Source organism: Artemia sp. Qi Xiang Cuo, chromosome 4 (assembly GCF_049724085.1).
Source record: "Artemia sp. Qi Xiang Cuo chromosome 4, ASM4972408v1, whole genome shotgun sequence".
Taxonomy (NCBI): domain Eukaryota; kingdom Metazoa; phylum Arthropoda; class Branchiopoda; order Anostraca; family Artemiidae; genus Artemia; species Artemia sp. Qi Xiang Cuo.
Window position 1 is genome coordinate 15826652 of NC_142797.1, and position 14475 is coordinate 15841126.

Here is a 14475-nt window from a genome sequence, read left to right on the forward strand (position 1 = left end):
ATACAATATACCGCTTATTTTTGAAGATAAAGCCAGTCCGTAAAAACGAACTCTTATGATAGGCCATCCATTTAGACTAACAGCTATAGGGTGTCGCGTAGTTGCAAGTTATCTATTAGGGTATTGGGCAATGGGTTATCTTATGGCGAGGGGCCTTTCCATGAAAAATGGCTCTGGGAATTGAATGCGTATCATAAAATTATGGAATTAACCTCTGACCTATCTTCATCAGGAAGAATATATATATATATATTTTCTGGGGCATGTACCCAAAGAATCACTTCCTCGATCCGTCCCTGCTCACTCATTTGTATTTCCTTTCAACAGTACAATTTCCGGCATTCATGATTTTACCATAGTACTACAAATCTTTAGCGTAAACAGTGGGGGGTTGATGAGGGTATATCCCCCTTTGTATACGATATTATTTCTGTTAGTTTGAAGTTTTCAATTTCGCTCCTTTAATTTTACTTGAATTTTTTAAATGCCACCAAAATAAACCTTTTTTGGTTCCTTTTCCCGAGTTGAGCGGGCTAGGAAACAAAACACACAACACTGAAATTGATATCATTGGAGAGACTTGAGGACGACCCATAGTAACTTAAATTTTAAACCAGGTTTTCAAAAGATCAATTAAGTGAAAATAAATTTACTAATTGGAGCGGGTTCAAATATAGTGAATTTTTCAAGATTCAACTAAACAGTAAAAAGTAATTACGAAAAAAAATGTTTAATAATCGTGGTTGCAGTATTAACTGCAGCACAGAGAGTGAAGCTCAGGCCGCAGTGATTGAAAATAAAAAAAAACGCATTAAAAAAATTCTAAAGAACAATAAATTTTGATTCAAGAATGATAGCTATTATCAACACCAATTTGTTCCCAAATATTGCCTGCTAAGAAAAACGCAGTTCCGTCTTAAATCTGTGCATTGAATGGTGAGTCATAATTCTTATGCATAAAATTTGGACATTGTTTAACTCAACAAATCACGAATCAGCGCTGTAGTCATGCCTTGCTCTGATTTTATCTGCAAGTCCGACCCTGACGTAACCTATGCAGTATTTTTAGTTCGTTTCTGTCATAGCATCTAGATTCTTAGCCTTTAGTTTGATACAGCTTATTGTAATCGATTACAATTGATTTTCGTCACTGACAGCCAATGAAAACCATTCTATTCTACAAATAATGATTTTCATTGGCTGTCTGTGATGAAATTGATGCAATCGATAATCTGATGGAACAATGGCAACTGATCTGTACTTAGGGTAAGTGTAGTGCAGTTGATTCTGCTTAACAATAAATTGGTCATCTGGAGTATCATGGAAAATCGCCTAAAAGTTGTATCTGTTAATTTGCAACGGAAAAATATGTTACACTGCTTAAGTTTTTCCCACGAAGACATCTCTTCAAAAACAGTTACCCACTAATGAAATTATTATTAGCGGTGAATTCTGTTTTGTTTCAAATTAACGCCAGTTTAATGAATTGCCTGTGATAGCTAGACAAAATTAAAGTTTTTCATGGGCATGAGTTGTAAAATTTCTTTTGTTATGTGAATTATGTCGCCTTCTTTTAAGTTCATTCTTTGGGTTTTTTGTGAACTTACCTTTTCGATAAAAGCTATCAGCCTAAGGGACAAATTTAATGACGGACCTTCGAAAACGTATGTCAATGGGAACGGGAATGTAGGTCAGTATTCTTATAATTATGCTACCATTTCGTGTTATTATTAAATTAGCTATCATGTTTAGGAGCTTAAACCCCCCCCCCTCCCCCTTTTTCTCGTGAAAAATTGAACTTATTGTGGAAAATGTGTTTTTTCATAACCAGTTTTGTCTGTAAAAAGATATTTTGTGGAGTTAATGCCAACCACTTCAAAAAACATAAAATGGTGCCCCATCCAGTAACATTGGACTATTCGAGTGTTTCATAAAGATAACCTGAATGTCCGTGAGGGATTTTAATTTATTTTCAGTAAAAAATAAAAGAGGCAAAATGCACAAAAATAGAAAAAACGGTACTTATCTCTTATAGCCACCAAACTCAATTTCTTGGTCTGAGTAGAACCGGTTTTTTTGTGTATTTCAGTATGTACTCGGTGATAATTAGCTTAGCATGAGAGAGATACACTACATAGAGATATATTTTAGTTGGTATTTTGGTTAGGTTAGAAACCATTTAATATAATGCGTTCTGGGGGCCTGATTTCCATAATTCTCTGTTGTAGTTTCCATAATTTTGTTTCTAAAGTATGTATTTTCATCATACTAAGGTATATTTCATTAGGATTAACCTAACTTCACTTCTTGATCGTGGTGGCTATATGAGATAAGTATAAAAAAAAACTATTGGGAAAATGTTTAAAATCCAAAGATGTCGAGGAGTTGGGAGTTATGCCTCTTCTTTTCGGATTGATCACTCTTCGCAATGACAAAGGCTCCAGAACCCTGAAACCTATTTTTAGTTCTCGATTGTTTGAGTTTAAACATATAATCAGATTAGCAGGCTATCCCCGTATGCCTGGTGGTTTACTTTCGTGAGCACCATTAAAAAAAGCTGGAGGTGTTGAAACATGGTAACATACATAATAAAGGCATTTGTGGTACATATATTTACTGTTAAAATATAAATTGTTTCATAAAATATTTTGGTACCTATCAAGAATCTGGTATACCGCGATAAAGACCGAATCGGAATCTCAAAGATACTTAATGAAAAACAGATTTTCGCTGCATAGCGAGGTAATGCTCACTCCGTAACAAATATTTAAACTTTAGTATTTTGGGGTTCAAGGGGCAAAAAAAGGTACCTAGATTAGGTGACGTATTTAATATATGCTATGTTTTATCCAGCACCCCCCCCCCCCACCTAATGTGCAAATATATATCCCAAATTTGTTTCTGAACTATTATATTTTCATCCTATTTTGTTTTATTTCATTAGCATTAACGAAACTTTACTTCTCGCGTGTGTACCGGATTCTTGAAAAGTACCAATATTTTTATAGGATAAAATAAGCATCTTCTAAAACAGGCTTATTATTGTCTTTTTTGGAAGCAGGCATACCGAGGGGCTAATAACTGACCGTCGCAGGTGTCCCTTCCTTCGTGCCTCCGGCACACCTGAAACAGCGTGTTCCTGGAAGCGAAGAATCACAGTTTTATCTTTGGCTTATCGAAAGCGTACGCCGCGTTTTTTACGACGGCAAACTTTCTCCTCTTGAGAGGTTATCTTTACTTGGTCGTGTTGTTTACTGCGTTCAATATTGGAGATCCTGGGTCCTAAAAAGTGGACATTATGCTTTGAACGACAATTTTATTACCACAAACCTTTACCATTGCCTAGAGATAAATATGCATTCACTAGTGCTTCTCATTCGTCGATTCAAACGGCTTGGGCTCGAACGTCTTTTCAAACTCTCCGACATGAATAGCCAACCGTGTGAAGATTTTTTTAGGAAGATGCGGTCTCAAACCAGCACTTACAGTACTGTAATAAACTTTTCGTTCCTCCAACTTCTACATCGAATTCGTCGATATGAAAGTATAACGGATTTTGAAGCTCAATATTCTAATGAACAGTTGTCCTTGCCCAAGGCCAAGCGAGTTAGATCCATTGGTGTTGTGTCTGTCAGTTCCGACTTTCTTTGCCCGGGGACGATGAAATCAAGCTCGAGCTAGGGAGAGCTCGTATTGAAAGCCAGCGAATAATGAAAGCCTTGATACCCAACGACGTACTTTCTGCTTTCGGTCACCAAGTACCGAATGTTCGTGTTTCTGTACTTCACGACAGTGACGCAGACGATGATTCAGAGGAAAATACTTTGTCCGACAAGCAGGAAAAGGATTTCATGGCTGACACTGAATTAAGTTTAGACGGTTTCAATTTCTTTGAAGACTCTCCTGTAGTTTCCTAATGTATGATGTGCCCGTTTGAGAAAAATCTGGTTACTGAGTCAGTGATAAATAAGCAATAGTTCTGAATTTTTCCCGTCAAGACTTTTCATGGATCCGTAGTGCCAATAAAAAAATCGAAACTGTTGTGGCTTCTGAGGGAAAGCTCTAAGAAGCTGAGTAGTGACCGATTAAAACGGGTGATGGTCCAGGGCCGACGAGTAGGACTACGTGAGTCGCCACAAACCAATGCAGAGGTTGGTTTGAAATCGGAATTGCGTATCGGTGAATGGTGTATTTACAGACCGGTTGGCAGGGGAAAGAGAGCATTAGTTGGGCGGGTCATACAGTTTGGCTACTTGTCTGGGCGAAGATGCCACTCTGTTGACACGCAGAATATGGCGATGCCGTTCTCTGACGACATAGGAATTCTGTGCCAGTGGTTCTGGCTGAATTCTGATCTCACATTAACTGCCGCATTGGTAGACCAGGGTTACACTGTGACTCCAGCCTGTATATCATGCATTCAGCAGAACCCGTTTCTATGGAAATCGGCACCAACATTGTCTTTGGCTTTGACTCAGACGTCTTCACAAAGCTGAATTAATTTATCCAGAAGAAAGGGTTCCACTTTTTTGATGTCTCGTCAGCATCGCAATCGTCATGTTAAAAATGGAACCTAAACCCAAAACTGACCTCAAGACCATAACCACCACCATCGCCATGTTCTGTGTGTCAACAGAAGGAATTTTGTTTAACATTTTTCAGAGGTAGTTGTTATTTATTTTTCCTCCCCTCCTCCTCTTCACTCGGTGATATATTAATACAAAAACATACAAATCTTACAACTTTATACATTATCATATCACCTAAACTTCAAAAAAAAAATTATTATATACCAGTCAATGTATTAGTGGACATGAAGGCACACTACCATTTAACTTTTTCTTGCCAAATATCTATCACTCCCCCCGTTCAAGGGTGTCCTTCCCCCCTCTAGGAGACGCTTTTCCGGTGGCATTTTACTTCAATTCCTTAAAATTCATGTTCTTCAATTTTTACTAAGATGAAATCAAATTTTAAAGTTGTTTTCTAAAAGGCTATGTCTTACAACTTTAAAATTTACAGCTCGGTATAGAAGACCTAGCAGTAAAAGATTCAGTGTTTATGCTTGGGCAAATCAAGCTTAGTTTGATTTACTGAAACTCATTTGTCCAGTTTCTTAGGGTTGTCATTTGAGCTGTGATTATCGAGATGATTACTGAAATGTACCAATAAATATCTGAGAAACTAGTTATTTTTTTTAGTTGGTTGCTTTACTTACCGCTTTTTACTAATAACTCGGTAGTACCAGTTTTTCTGACTGTTGCTTTTCAGTTTTCTCTTCAAATACCCAAAGGCCTGGGTTTAATACCAAGAAAGTTGGATTCTAAGTACATTCGGGAAAAAGGGATCTGTGTTTCTTCCAGATTCTTTCGTGTCAAAGCAGCAGGTTCCTTTTTTTTTAGTACAAGAGATCCAAGGGTGAGTCTTGGCACAGCCACTAAACAGAAAAGCAGGTATGATAAAAGGGAAAGGGACGTGTGAAGACGTGATAAAAGGCAACTTTTACCGCTGGCCAAGCCATATTGAATAGGGCTGTGAAGCGTGACGTCAATTCTTGGGCGGGAAATTCAAATAACGATGAAACGTGGATGCGTAGACACGTTTTTTTCGGAACTTTGGCGAATTGTTTTGGCCTAAAATATGTGTCGTAGATCCTACTAATCCACGAGAACGTTTTCACGTCGAAATAATACTAGGAATATTGACAATCAGTTGTTAGTTATAACTAGAAACCACGTTTCACGGTACTTTGAATTTCGCACCTTGCTTTTTACGTCATCACCGCGCAGCCCTATGTTGTATAACCTAAAAACCGTGTTCCGGGATTCTTTTGAAATTTAGGGATTTTTTTTGAAGAAAAATTGGAATTTTATTTTTGAGCTGGTGGCAACGCTGCATGTGTAATAGGAAAAAGTGACACCATCAGTGCCATCGTAGGGTTACCTAGTTTTTGCATGGATATCAACAACTCGCAGTCCTCCGTTTTTCTTTAGGCACATATCAGTTGTTTTCAGTCTTGGGGGTTCTTTTCCTTGCCAAATAAACCCGTAAATGATTTTTTCCAAGTTTAAAACGATTGCTTTTCAAGGTGCTAAAATATTCGACAGATACTGAATAACAGGCAAGCTGTATATATTTACATATTGCGCCCTTTGGAATATGCCTCCGGTGTGCCTCCGTGCCTCATGCCTCCAGGTGTCCCTCAAAATGCCCAGTTGTTAACCCCTCGAGGCATACTTGATCAAGGCTATTGATTTAGTTTTATAGTATTTTTGTGTTATATTCTCTTTGTGTATATAGTATTCAATATTACTACACATAATAGTATTATTTTTTAGTATTTATAGTTTTATGGTTCATATAACCTCGCCGTAAACATTCCACATTAGTATGACTTAAGGCCTTATTCTTTTCCTTTTTGTCTGTATTTCATACACGAGGAAAATACATTAAAGAAAAACATTTTATTTGTCCTAAGTCTTATGTTGCTTCTTCAAAGTCCATATTAGCATAATTGTTTACCTTTTTGCTTAAGGCGCTATTAAAAAAGGAAGTGATAATCAAACATGAATGTATATATAATGTATGCTCCCCTTTATTCTACCTATAGATTTACCCCCCCCCCTCCACCTAATTATATACTTTCTTATAGTTATATAATCTTGCGATTTTTTTTACTAACGTAGGTAGTACTAAGTAGGCTCGGGCTCGTTTATGTTACCTTATGAAAAAGTTCATTACAGCTGTAGCAAAATGGGATTGCTGGATTTACAATTAATAAATTTTGAAAATAAATTAATAACTTTTTGCTAGAAATTCTTCACGCTTGATCAGGACTTGAATCTGCACAAAACATTTTATTAGTCTTAAGAGTCTTATGTAATTACAGACTAAAGAATTGCAAAAAAAATATATATTTGCTTATAATATATTCGCTATAATATATATATATTTATTAGTGTTTCCTCTAAACCGCAGAAGTGTATTCAACGGATTTAAGAAAGCATCAATTCTTCTAAACTACATAGGCGGGATTTGTCTTTGAACTTAGCCCCTATCCTGCTCCCAACGAAAATAAATGGAATTGAAAAAGTTCATTACAGCAGTAGCAAAATAGGATTGCTGGGTGAACAATTAATAAATTTTGAAAATAAATTAATAAATTTTCGCTAGAAAGCCTTTCACGCTTGATCAGGACTTGAATCAAGACTTGATCAGGACTTGAATTATTAACTCGTCAATAGTTTACTTATGATGCTTTAGATAATGATTGTGGGGGTTTTAGGTGGTTTTATGTTAGCGTCTTTCAATTTAATTCAGTCTCCTGTCAACATCCTGTCAATTTTCATTATTTACAACCCTTCCCCAGGGCCTGTGGGGGCCAAGTCACCCCCAGAGGCATTGTTATTGAATCTTTCAACCATTCTGTACAAATTAGCTTTCTCAAGATTTTTATCGAGTGTTTTTGGAGGTTACAGGGAATGGGAACAAAAAAGGACAAGGGAAAGGGGTGGTCGCACTCCAGTTACTTTTGATTCTTAAATAGAGCATTAGAACTTTCCGTTTCCAGTCTAATTAGCCCTCTCTGAAGTTTTTACGATCACCCCTTCCAAGTTCACGGCTCTTGTCAAACAAATAATGCATTCAAGGCTTGTGGCTTTTTATTACAGGCAGCGCTAGAACGTTGAATTGGTTTAAGTTGTATCATAGGCAGCGCAATCACGCTGCCTAAGTAAAGAACGATGTTGCCACAATGTTTTATTTCTTTAAACCATGGCATTTCGTATCGAAGGAGTTGACGTAGAAACTGGGAAAGGGGCTTATTCGATTGGAAATTGGAGTGGCTAGTGGCCTTTTTAATAGTCGAAAGTGATTGGAAGGCAACTAACACCCCTTCCACGTCCATCATTTCCCCAAACGCATCCAATCAAAATTTTGAGATAGCCATTTTGCTCAGCGTAGTTGATTTCGAGATAGAAATAATTTTTTGGAGGAGGACACTCCCCCACAGACCTCAGGGCAAGGGTTGTAAGTTATGTCCTGGGGGCATATAAGGTTTTTAAAGAAAGCGTTGTCATAGAAACTTCAAAAAAGGCTAATTCGATTGGAAATTGAAAGAGCTAGTCCCTTTTTAAAAATCAAAAGTGATTGAAGGGCAACTAACCCCCCTCTCGTGCCCAACATTTCCCAAACACATCCAATCAAAATTTTGAGATAGCTATTTTGTTTAAAGGATTTGAAAATTCTGGAACCTATGTCTTTGAGTATGACGCCCCCCCGTAGCCCTCAGGGCTAGGGTTGTAAGTTATACCCTGGGGGCATATAAGGTGGGGGCATAGAAAGTGTTGTCGTAGAAACTTTAAAAAGGGCTCATTTGATTGGAAATTGAAATGGATAGTGCCGTTTTTAATAGTCGAAAGCGATTGGAAGGCAACTAACACCCCTTAGTAGAGGAGGGGGTACCAGCGCGATCAGTACAAAATTCGGTTATCAAAAGAACGTATCTCCGATCAGTACACCAAATATGGTCATAGAGTCCCTAGGGAGAAAGATTGCGTAATGGGGTCAATGACCTCTTTTTCCAAGGTCGATTTATTTGATGTTTCTATGTGTAATAACTCCGGGGCGAAGGTTGCACATGCGCATTGAATTCTAACGGGGACAATGTTATTGATCTAGGACTCGAGGGGGAAGTGAATTTCCGAGAAATTGATTGCGTAATCGAAGGGGAAGTGGATTTCCGTGAACTTGATTTACATAATCGATTGGGGAATTATTGATTCACGAGCGTGGGGAATTATGAAACAATATGGTCATAGAGTCCCTAGGGAGAACACGTGGTTAATGGGGTCAATGACCTCTTTTTCCAAGATCGATTTATTTGTTGTTTCTATGTGTTATTACTCCGGGGCGAATGTTGCACCTGCGCATTGAATTCTAACGGGGACAGTGTTATTGATCTAGGACTCGAGGGGGAAGTGAATTTCCGAGAAATTGATTGAGTAATCGATTGTTAAATCTATTGATTAGATATTTGGAAACAGTATCATTTTTATCACAACGAATCATTGACAGTAGAGAGTCAAAATTCGGAGTGAGATGACTGAAAAATGACTCACTTGGAAACAGAGACACGGGGATCGAATCTAGTTTTCATTGGACAATCATTTGATGTTGTAGGACGATGGTCTCGAGTTATCTCTTCAATGCATGATATTAACTCGGGGGGCACATGACAATATAAAGAGGAGCGATTCCCCACTATTGGACTATTGTATGAAACTTTTAAAAGGTGATTCAAGTGCATATGCTCAATTTATAGATATATTAATTGGAACAAAGCAGAATCATATTGTGAATATACTTTGAAAATATTGCCAATGGATTCATTGTAGATGGCTCCCCCATCATTCGAAGGAGGTAACGTCACAGAGCTACTCCTCTCCCCTTTCCTACACTTTGAATTTATCGAACGAAGAGGATCAGTTTCGTTTTAGCTGTGAGTGAGTTGACATCGGAAACCGAAAAATGTTCTATATATGTCCATTGTGCATGTACACTCTTGGCAGTTGGAATCAATCTGAGACTTGTACCATTATTGATGACTATAGTGAAAAGTGTAAATTATGTAATCCTTGTAAATTACATAGAGGCTATGCAGTACAAATTAAAGGATGTAATTCATGTCTTGAGGAGGTGTGTGACTCTCATCCTAGAGGACACCTGTGCTCCAATTGTCACTATGATAAATGTGATCAGTGGGAGAATACTTACACCGCTATGATTGGAAAGAACCCCAACCGTGATTTCAGTTTATTTCTACGAGATTGGTATCGTCGCGGTTTTAAATTATTCTGGGAAGAGGAACCTGGTCTACGATTCAACTGTTGGAGTAACAAGACAATCTGGTTTCTATGTCATCGTTGTGATGACACCACCTGCTATGACTATAAACCAAGTGATTTTTATTTGGCTGTGACCGAATGTGATTCACCATTTGAAAACACTGTTTGTGATATTGCTTAAAATAGACAGATTGAAACTCTTGAATTTCATAATATGAATGCAAATAGTATCATTGAATATACAAAGAGATATGAGAAGAGTGAAGTTACATTGTACTGTAGAAAATGTGACCCTGACTTTGCAGTCAATCTAGATCAATATACAGCGAATCCAAATGAGTTATCAGCATTAGTGGTTCACGACTGTTACCTATACATCGAAGAAAGAGAAATCTAAAAGTGTAGATTTAAAGACATTTTTGTATATATATACATTTTATTAATAAACAAATTCACAAAATTTTTTTAAGCAATTTACTCTTAGGGCACTAAAATCAATACTATATAGGTCTGAGAGGATATTTTCCACTAGAAAGTCGTTCAGAAAGGGATTGTCACTATAAATGTGGAGAAACTGCTTGTTAGTATAGCCACGATATCGGAACACAAAACATAGTAGTGCATGGAAGCCGCAGCTTTTAGTCGTTAGATCCTGCACCCTCTTCCGATTTTGAATAATAGTTTTCCCACTACTCTCAATATAGTTGCTGATGTGAGGTGTGTAGAATGTATAGGGTAGCCCAAGAGGATCAAAAAATTTGATATTCTTCTTTGTTTGATAGATGCACAGCTAATGACCCGTCAGCACAGTCGACGGACTGCTATTAACAATAATCAAGGTATTGTTCGCGCTTTGAATTTTTCCAAGATAGTCTGAGGGTAGACAATAGGATTTGTACTGGGACATGTATGGGTCCATATTAAATACATTGATTATTTGAATGGTGTTCAAGGCGCCAAGTCTAGTAGAACACTGCCTTCGGGAGTGATTTCCCAATAGGTTTCATATTGGTTTAGTGAGATTAGGACAATACTCTCAGCCAATGGGTCGGCAAATGTACACTCTAAACACATACTCCCCGTACGTACTATACTCATATCCTGTGTACCCGACACATCCAATACAATGATACCATGTGTTTTAGCAAACATTTCTTCGGGTATAACATTTTCAAATATTTGTGAATCATGATCTAGGGTTTGCTTGGTCAACTCGTGTAATGTTCGATAGGATGTATCAAAGGATAGTTTGTAGAGTGGGATACCATTTACTTTACACGCAAGAGACGAAAGTCCAAACATCTCGAATTTATGTGGGCATTCAGTCCACGATCCAATTGCACTGGCACTTTTTACAAAGGCCATCTCAAGTTTTTATAGAATTTAGCCATTGATAAAGGATGAGTCGGTGAAGGTGCGTGACCCCATTGCAATATGGCGTTGATTGGTGATTGTATGAGGAACAAGTAGTTTAATATTGTTGTCATTGGTTCTCAGGTTTTGTACGGCCAAAGCAACAGAACTCATAACCTGTTGTGTACGTACATGATGTATTTCCAAGGTGTGGGAGATACTCGCATCGGGATTACCAGCAACTTCCTTTCTAAAAATGAAATTAAAGGGTGCAAGCGTCAGTTTTATATCAACTTTAACATTGGGCGGTAGCCATTGGGGTATATTAAATATTTCATGATATATTTTTCCAACTAGATGTAATTCACTAGTTGTAGCATTTTTAAGTGCATCTGTACTAGCAGTATTAGTAATGTATTCATATCCATTGGAGGCGCCTCTCAATTCCTTGTATGACTTTGGTGTCATCAGCATGAATTGCATATAGCTTGTATAATTTGAGAGATTGTTGCTTGTGCTCACCAGCGTGCCATTGATGTAGACGCTGATTTGACGAAATAAATTATGTAATATACAATTTTCATAGGATATTCCATCGGCCCGAATTGGCATTGAATTATCGGATTTCCGGACTTTTATTTTCAAATCTATAAATGTTGAAGACATGTCAATAAAGTAGTCTTCATTGGAATAAATTAGAAAGTGGATATTGTCGGAGAGGGATCGTTGAGGACAAAATTGTTCAGAGTCTCTATGCTTGACACTCATCTCAAAATTTTAAGACTTTAAAAGAGTCAATAAGGCGGTGATCGAAGGTTGGGAATCCTGATACGGTAGGTAGTACAGCTTAGGAGAAGACATCTATTTTCGATCTGACAATTTTCTTCTTCCTGTGACTTCTGTTTACACTACGTGTCGGCTTTTTCCTTCCTTTCTTTGACTAATGGGGTGTCTTACGTTTCCGTCCTGAGTGGTTACTGATGAGTGATTCGTTGTTTCGTGACCTATTTAAGACTAGACAATTCTGTTTTAATCTCTCGCCAAGGGTTCGCTCACTGGACCTATGATTTTCCGAAGCACTTTTTTTTTTAAAATCCTTGCCAGAGCCCCAATCGTATAGTGTAGAGGATACAAAATCTGTCGCAGCTGGTACAAGATATTTTCTAGCCAGAGGTAGTGAAGAGCAAAAGAGCTTAGCAAACCAGCTGCCAAGACCATAGCCAGACATTGACGAGCGTCCTGTGTAATAGTCCATTCCATTGCCCTGTTGTCTTGGGCCAAGAGTATTAACATAGCAGTCAATATCGGGACAAGTGACTACCACTTTTTTATTAGACATCTTGCTGTTGAACGATGGGTCGAAAATGGCATGTAATCACAGCCAAACCTTTTGAAATTGCTATTGGATCACCCGATTCGGTTCTTAGTGTTAAGTGACAGAGTTCCAAATAGGAAGTGTTTACGGGACTATACTGAAGATGCTTTATATTGTAGTGATGAATATGTTCTTGATTGGTTTTTCGTTCAAGAACTCGTAGGAGGGGAACGTTTGAATTACCATCCCGAGATGTTTCCACAAATGAATCATAGAAAAATATTCAGGTGTCCGTGGAGAAGGCAGGTAGGTAGTCAGCGAATATAAAATTAGTGTTTCCGGCAGTTTTACCATTGATTATATTGAGCTTAAAGCCAAGAACATCCTTTAGGTTATCGTTGAGAATAGTCTTTTTGTTGGAAATGGGTGAACTAATGTAGATATTACTCTCTTCCTTTGAGAAGTTGAAATCAAAAGCTCCTTTTTTAATTTCGCAAATTATTATATTGGTAGTACTACATAAATAATTAAGGCAAGTGATCTCCTCATATTGTAATTCAATGTATTGATAATCCAACAAATTTATTTTTTGAACTTGTTCTTGATCACCTTGAGGTGGCGGCCAATCATAGGGTCTGATTTTTATTTCATATTTACGATCCTTTCTCAGGATGTCCTAGATATTTTTGAGAATACCGTCGACAAGAGCCACTTCATACTTTCCACCGAAATTGATGGTGGGGGAGAGTTTCGTCCAAAAATCACTTGTTCTATTCAGATCATTGTAGAGAGGATCAGAAACATTGGACATGAAAGTCACATAGAAATCATTTGGCATTGTTAATATCTTCAGCACTGACCCAAGAATCAAAATCTGAGTTGTATCCTATCCAGCGAACAAGCAACTGTTTCTTACCGTGGCGTGTACGACTCTTTAATATCTTTTCAATTTGATAAATTTCACTAGTGTTACTAACTTTTTGAAGTTCATATTCATAAAGACCGCCGAGAATATCATCATCTTTGGTGTCTCTAAGTCTATAAGTTATGTGTTTAGTGTTTATGATTTTGTACAATTTAAAAATTTAGGTGATCCATAAATAATTTCCCTATTAAAAAACATTTGTGGTTCTATTAATTAGAACAGTATCCCCAACATTGAATTTCTTCTTCTTTTTCTCTTTTTCACCTTGGAAGTATTGCTTTAGAAAAGCGTCAAATGTATTTTTATTGTAGTAAACATCCGGTGGTATAGAGTTGGACAGAGATCGATGGGGTCGTTTATTATAAGTAAACATTATTTTATAAAAATAATGAAAAACATTCGGCGTATTTTTAAGTTTTCAATATATTTAAATTAAAATAAGACTCGGTATTATCAAAAGTTAGGCCGATTCAGCCTTTATATGGATGTGACTATGATAAAGTGTTGTATTATATTTCTCTAGTACTTTTGCAACATGAGGATTAACAAATTCACTGCCACGATCCGATTGAATTTTTCTATATGAATCCTGTTCTAGAATACTTTCAATGGCCTGAGCAACTTCAACACCTCTTTTTGACCGTAGTGGTCTTGCATATGCATAGCGACTAAAGATACTGATTGCCACTAGAATATACTTGTAGGGTGTCTTGTGACGCTGTTGAACTGAGTCTAGAGTCAGGAGATCTGCTTGGAGTATATCCAATGGGTAACAGGCTTTAGTTTGTCGATATTGATTGGCACGAAGCCTATGATTCCGATGCAGTGTGTAACTTGGCTCATTTTGTAGATAGTCTTGTACACTTTTAGGTCGAACACCCGTGGCTCTGGAAAGAGTTTTGGGAGAACTTAAACTTCCCACCTCGCCAATATTTTCATAAACATCTTTCAAAACTTCATCCATTTTGAACGTAAACACGTAGTATAATGTCCACTCCCTTTTTGCACACTGGTGGGCGAATCAATTCGTCCTCGCT

General features: G+C 37.4%; 1 protein-coding gene across 2 annotated transcripts in view; it reads left to right on the forward strand.

Moving 5' to 3' along the window:
• The first annotated feature begins 1112 nt into the window (after positions 1-1112).
• Positions 1113-14475, forward strand: part of LOC148952816 (uncharacterized) — a 147117-nt gene continuing 133754 nt past the window's right edge. The window contains exon 1 of one of the 2 annotated variants that reach the window (XM_089087435.1): positions 1113-1266. Coding sequence is in view for 1 of the 2 variants with exons in the window: in XM_089087434.1 (XP_088943560.1) it covers positions 1561-1690 (130 nt within the window). In the remaining variant the exon portion in view is untranslated. Of the gene's footprint in view, positions 1267-1504; positions 1691-14475 lie in introns of those variants that run through there. The other variant, XM_089087434.1, reaches the window with a different exon arrangement.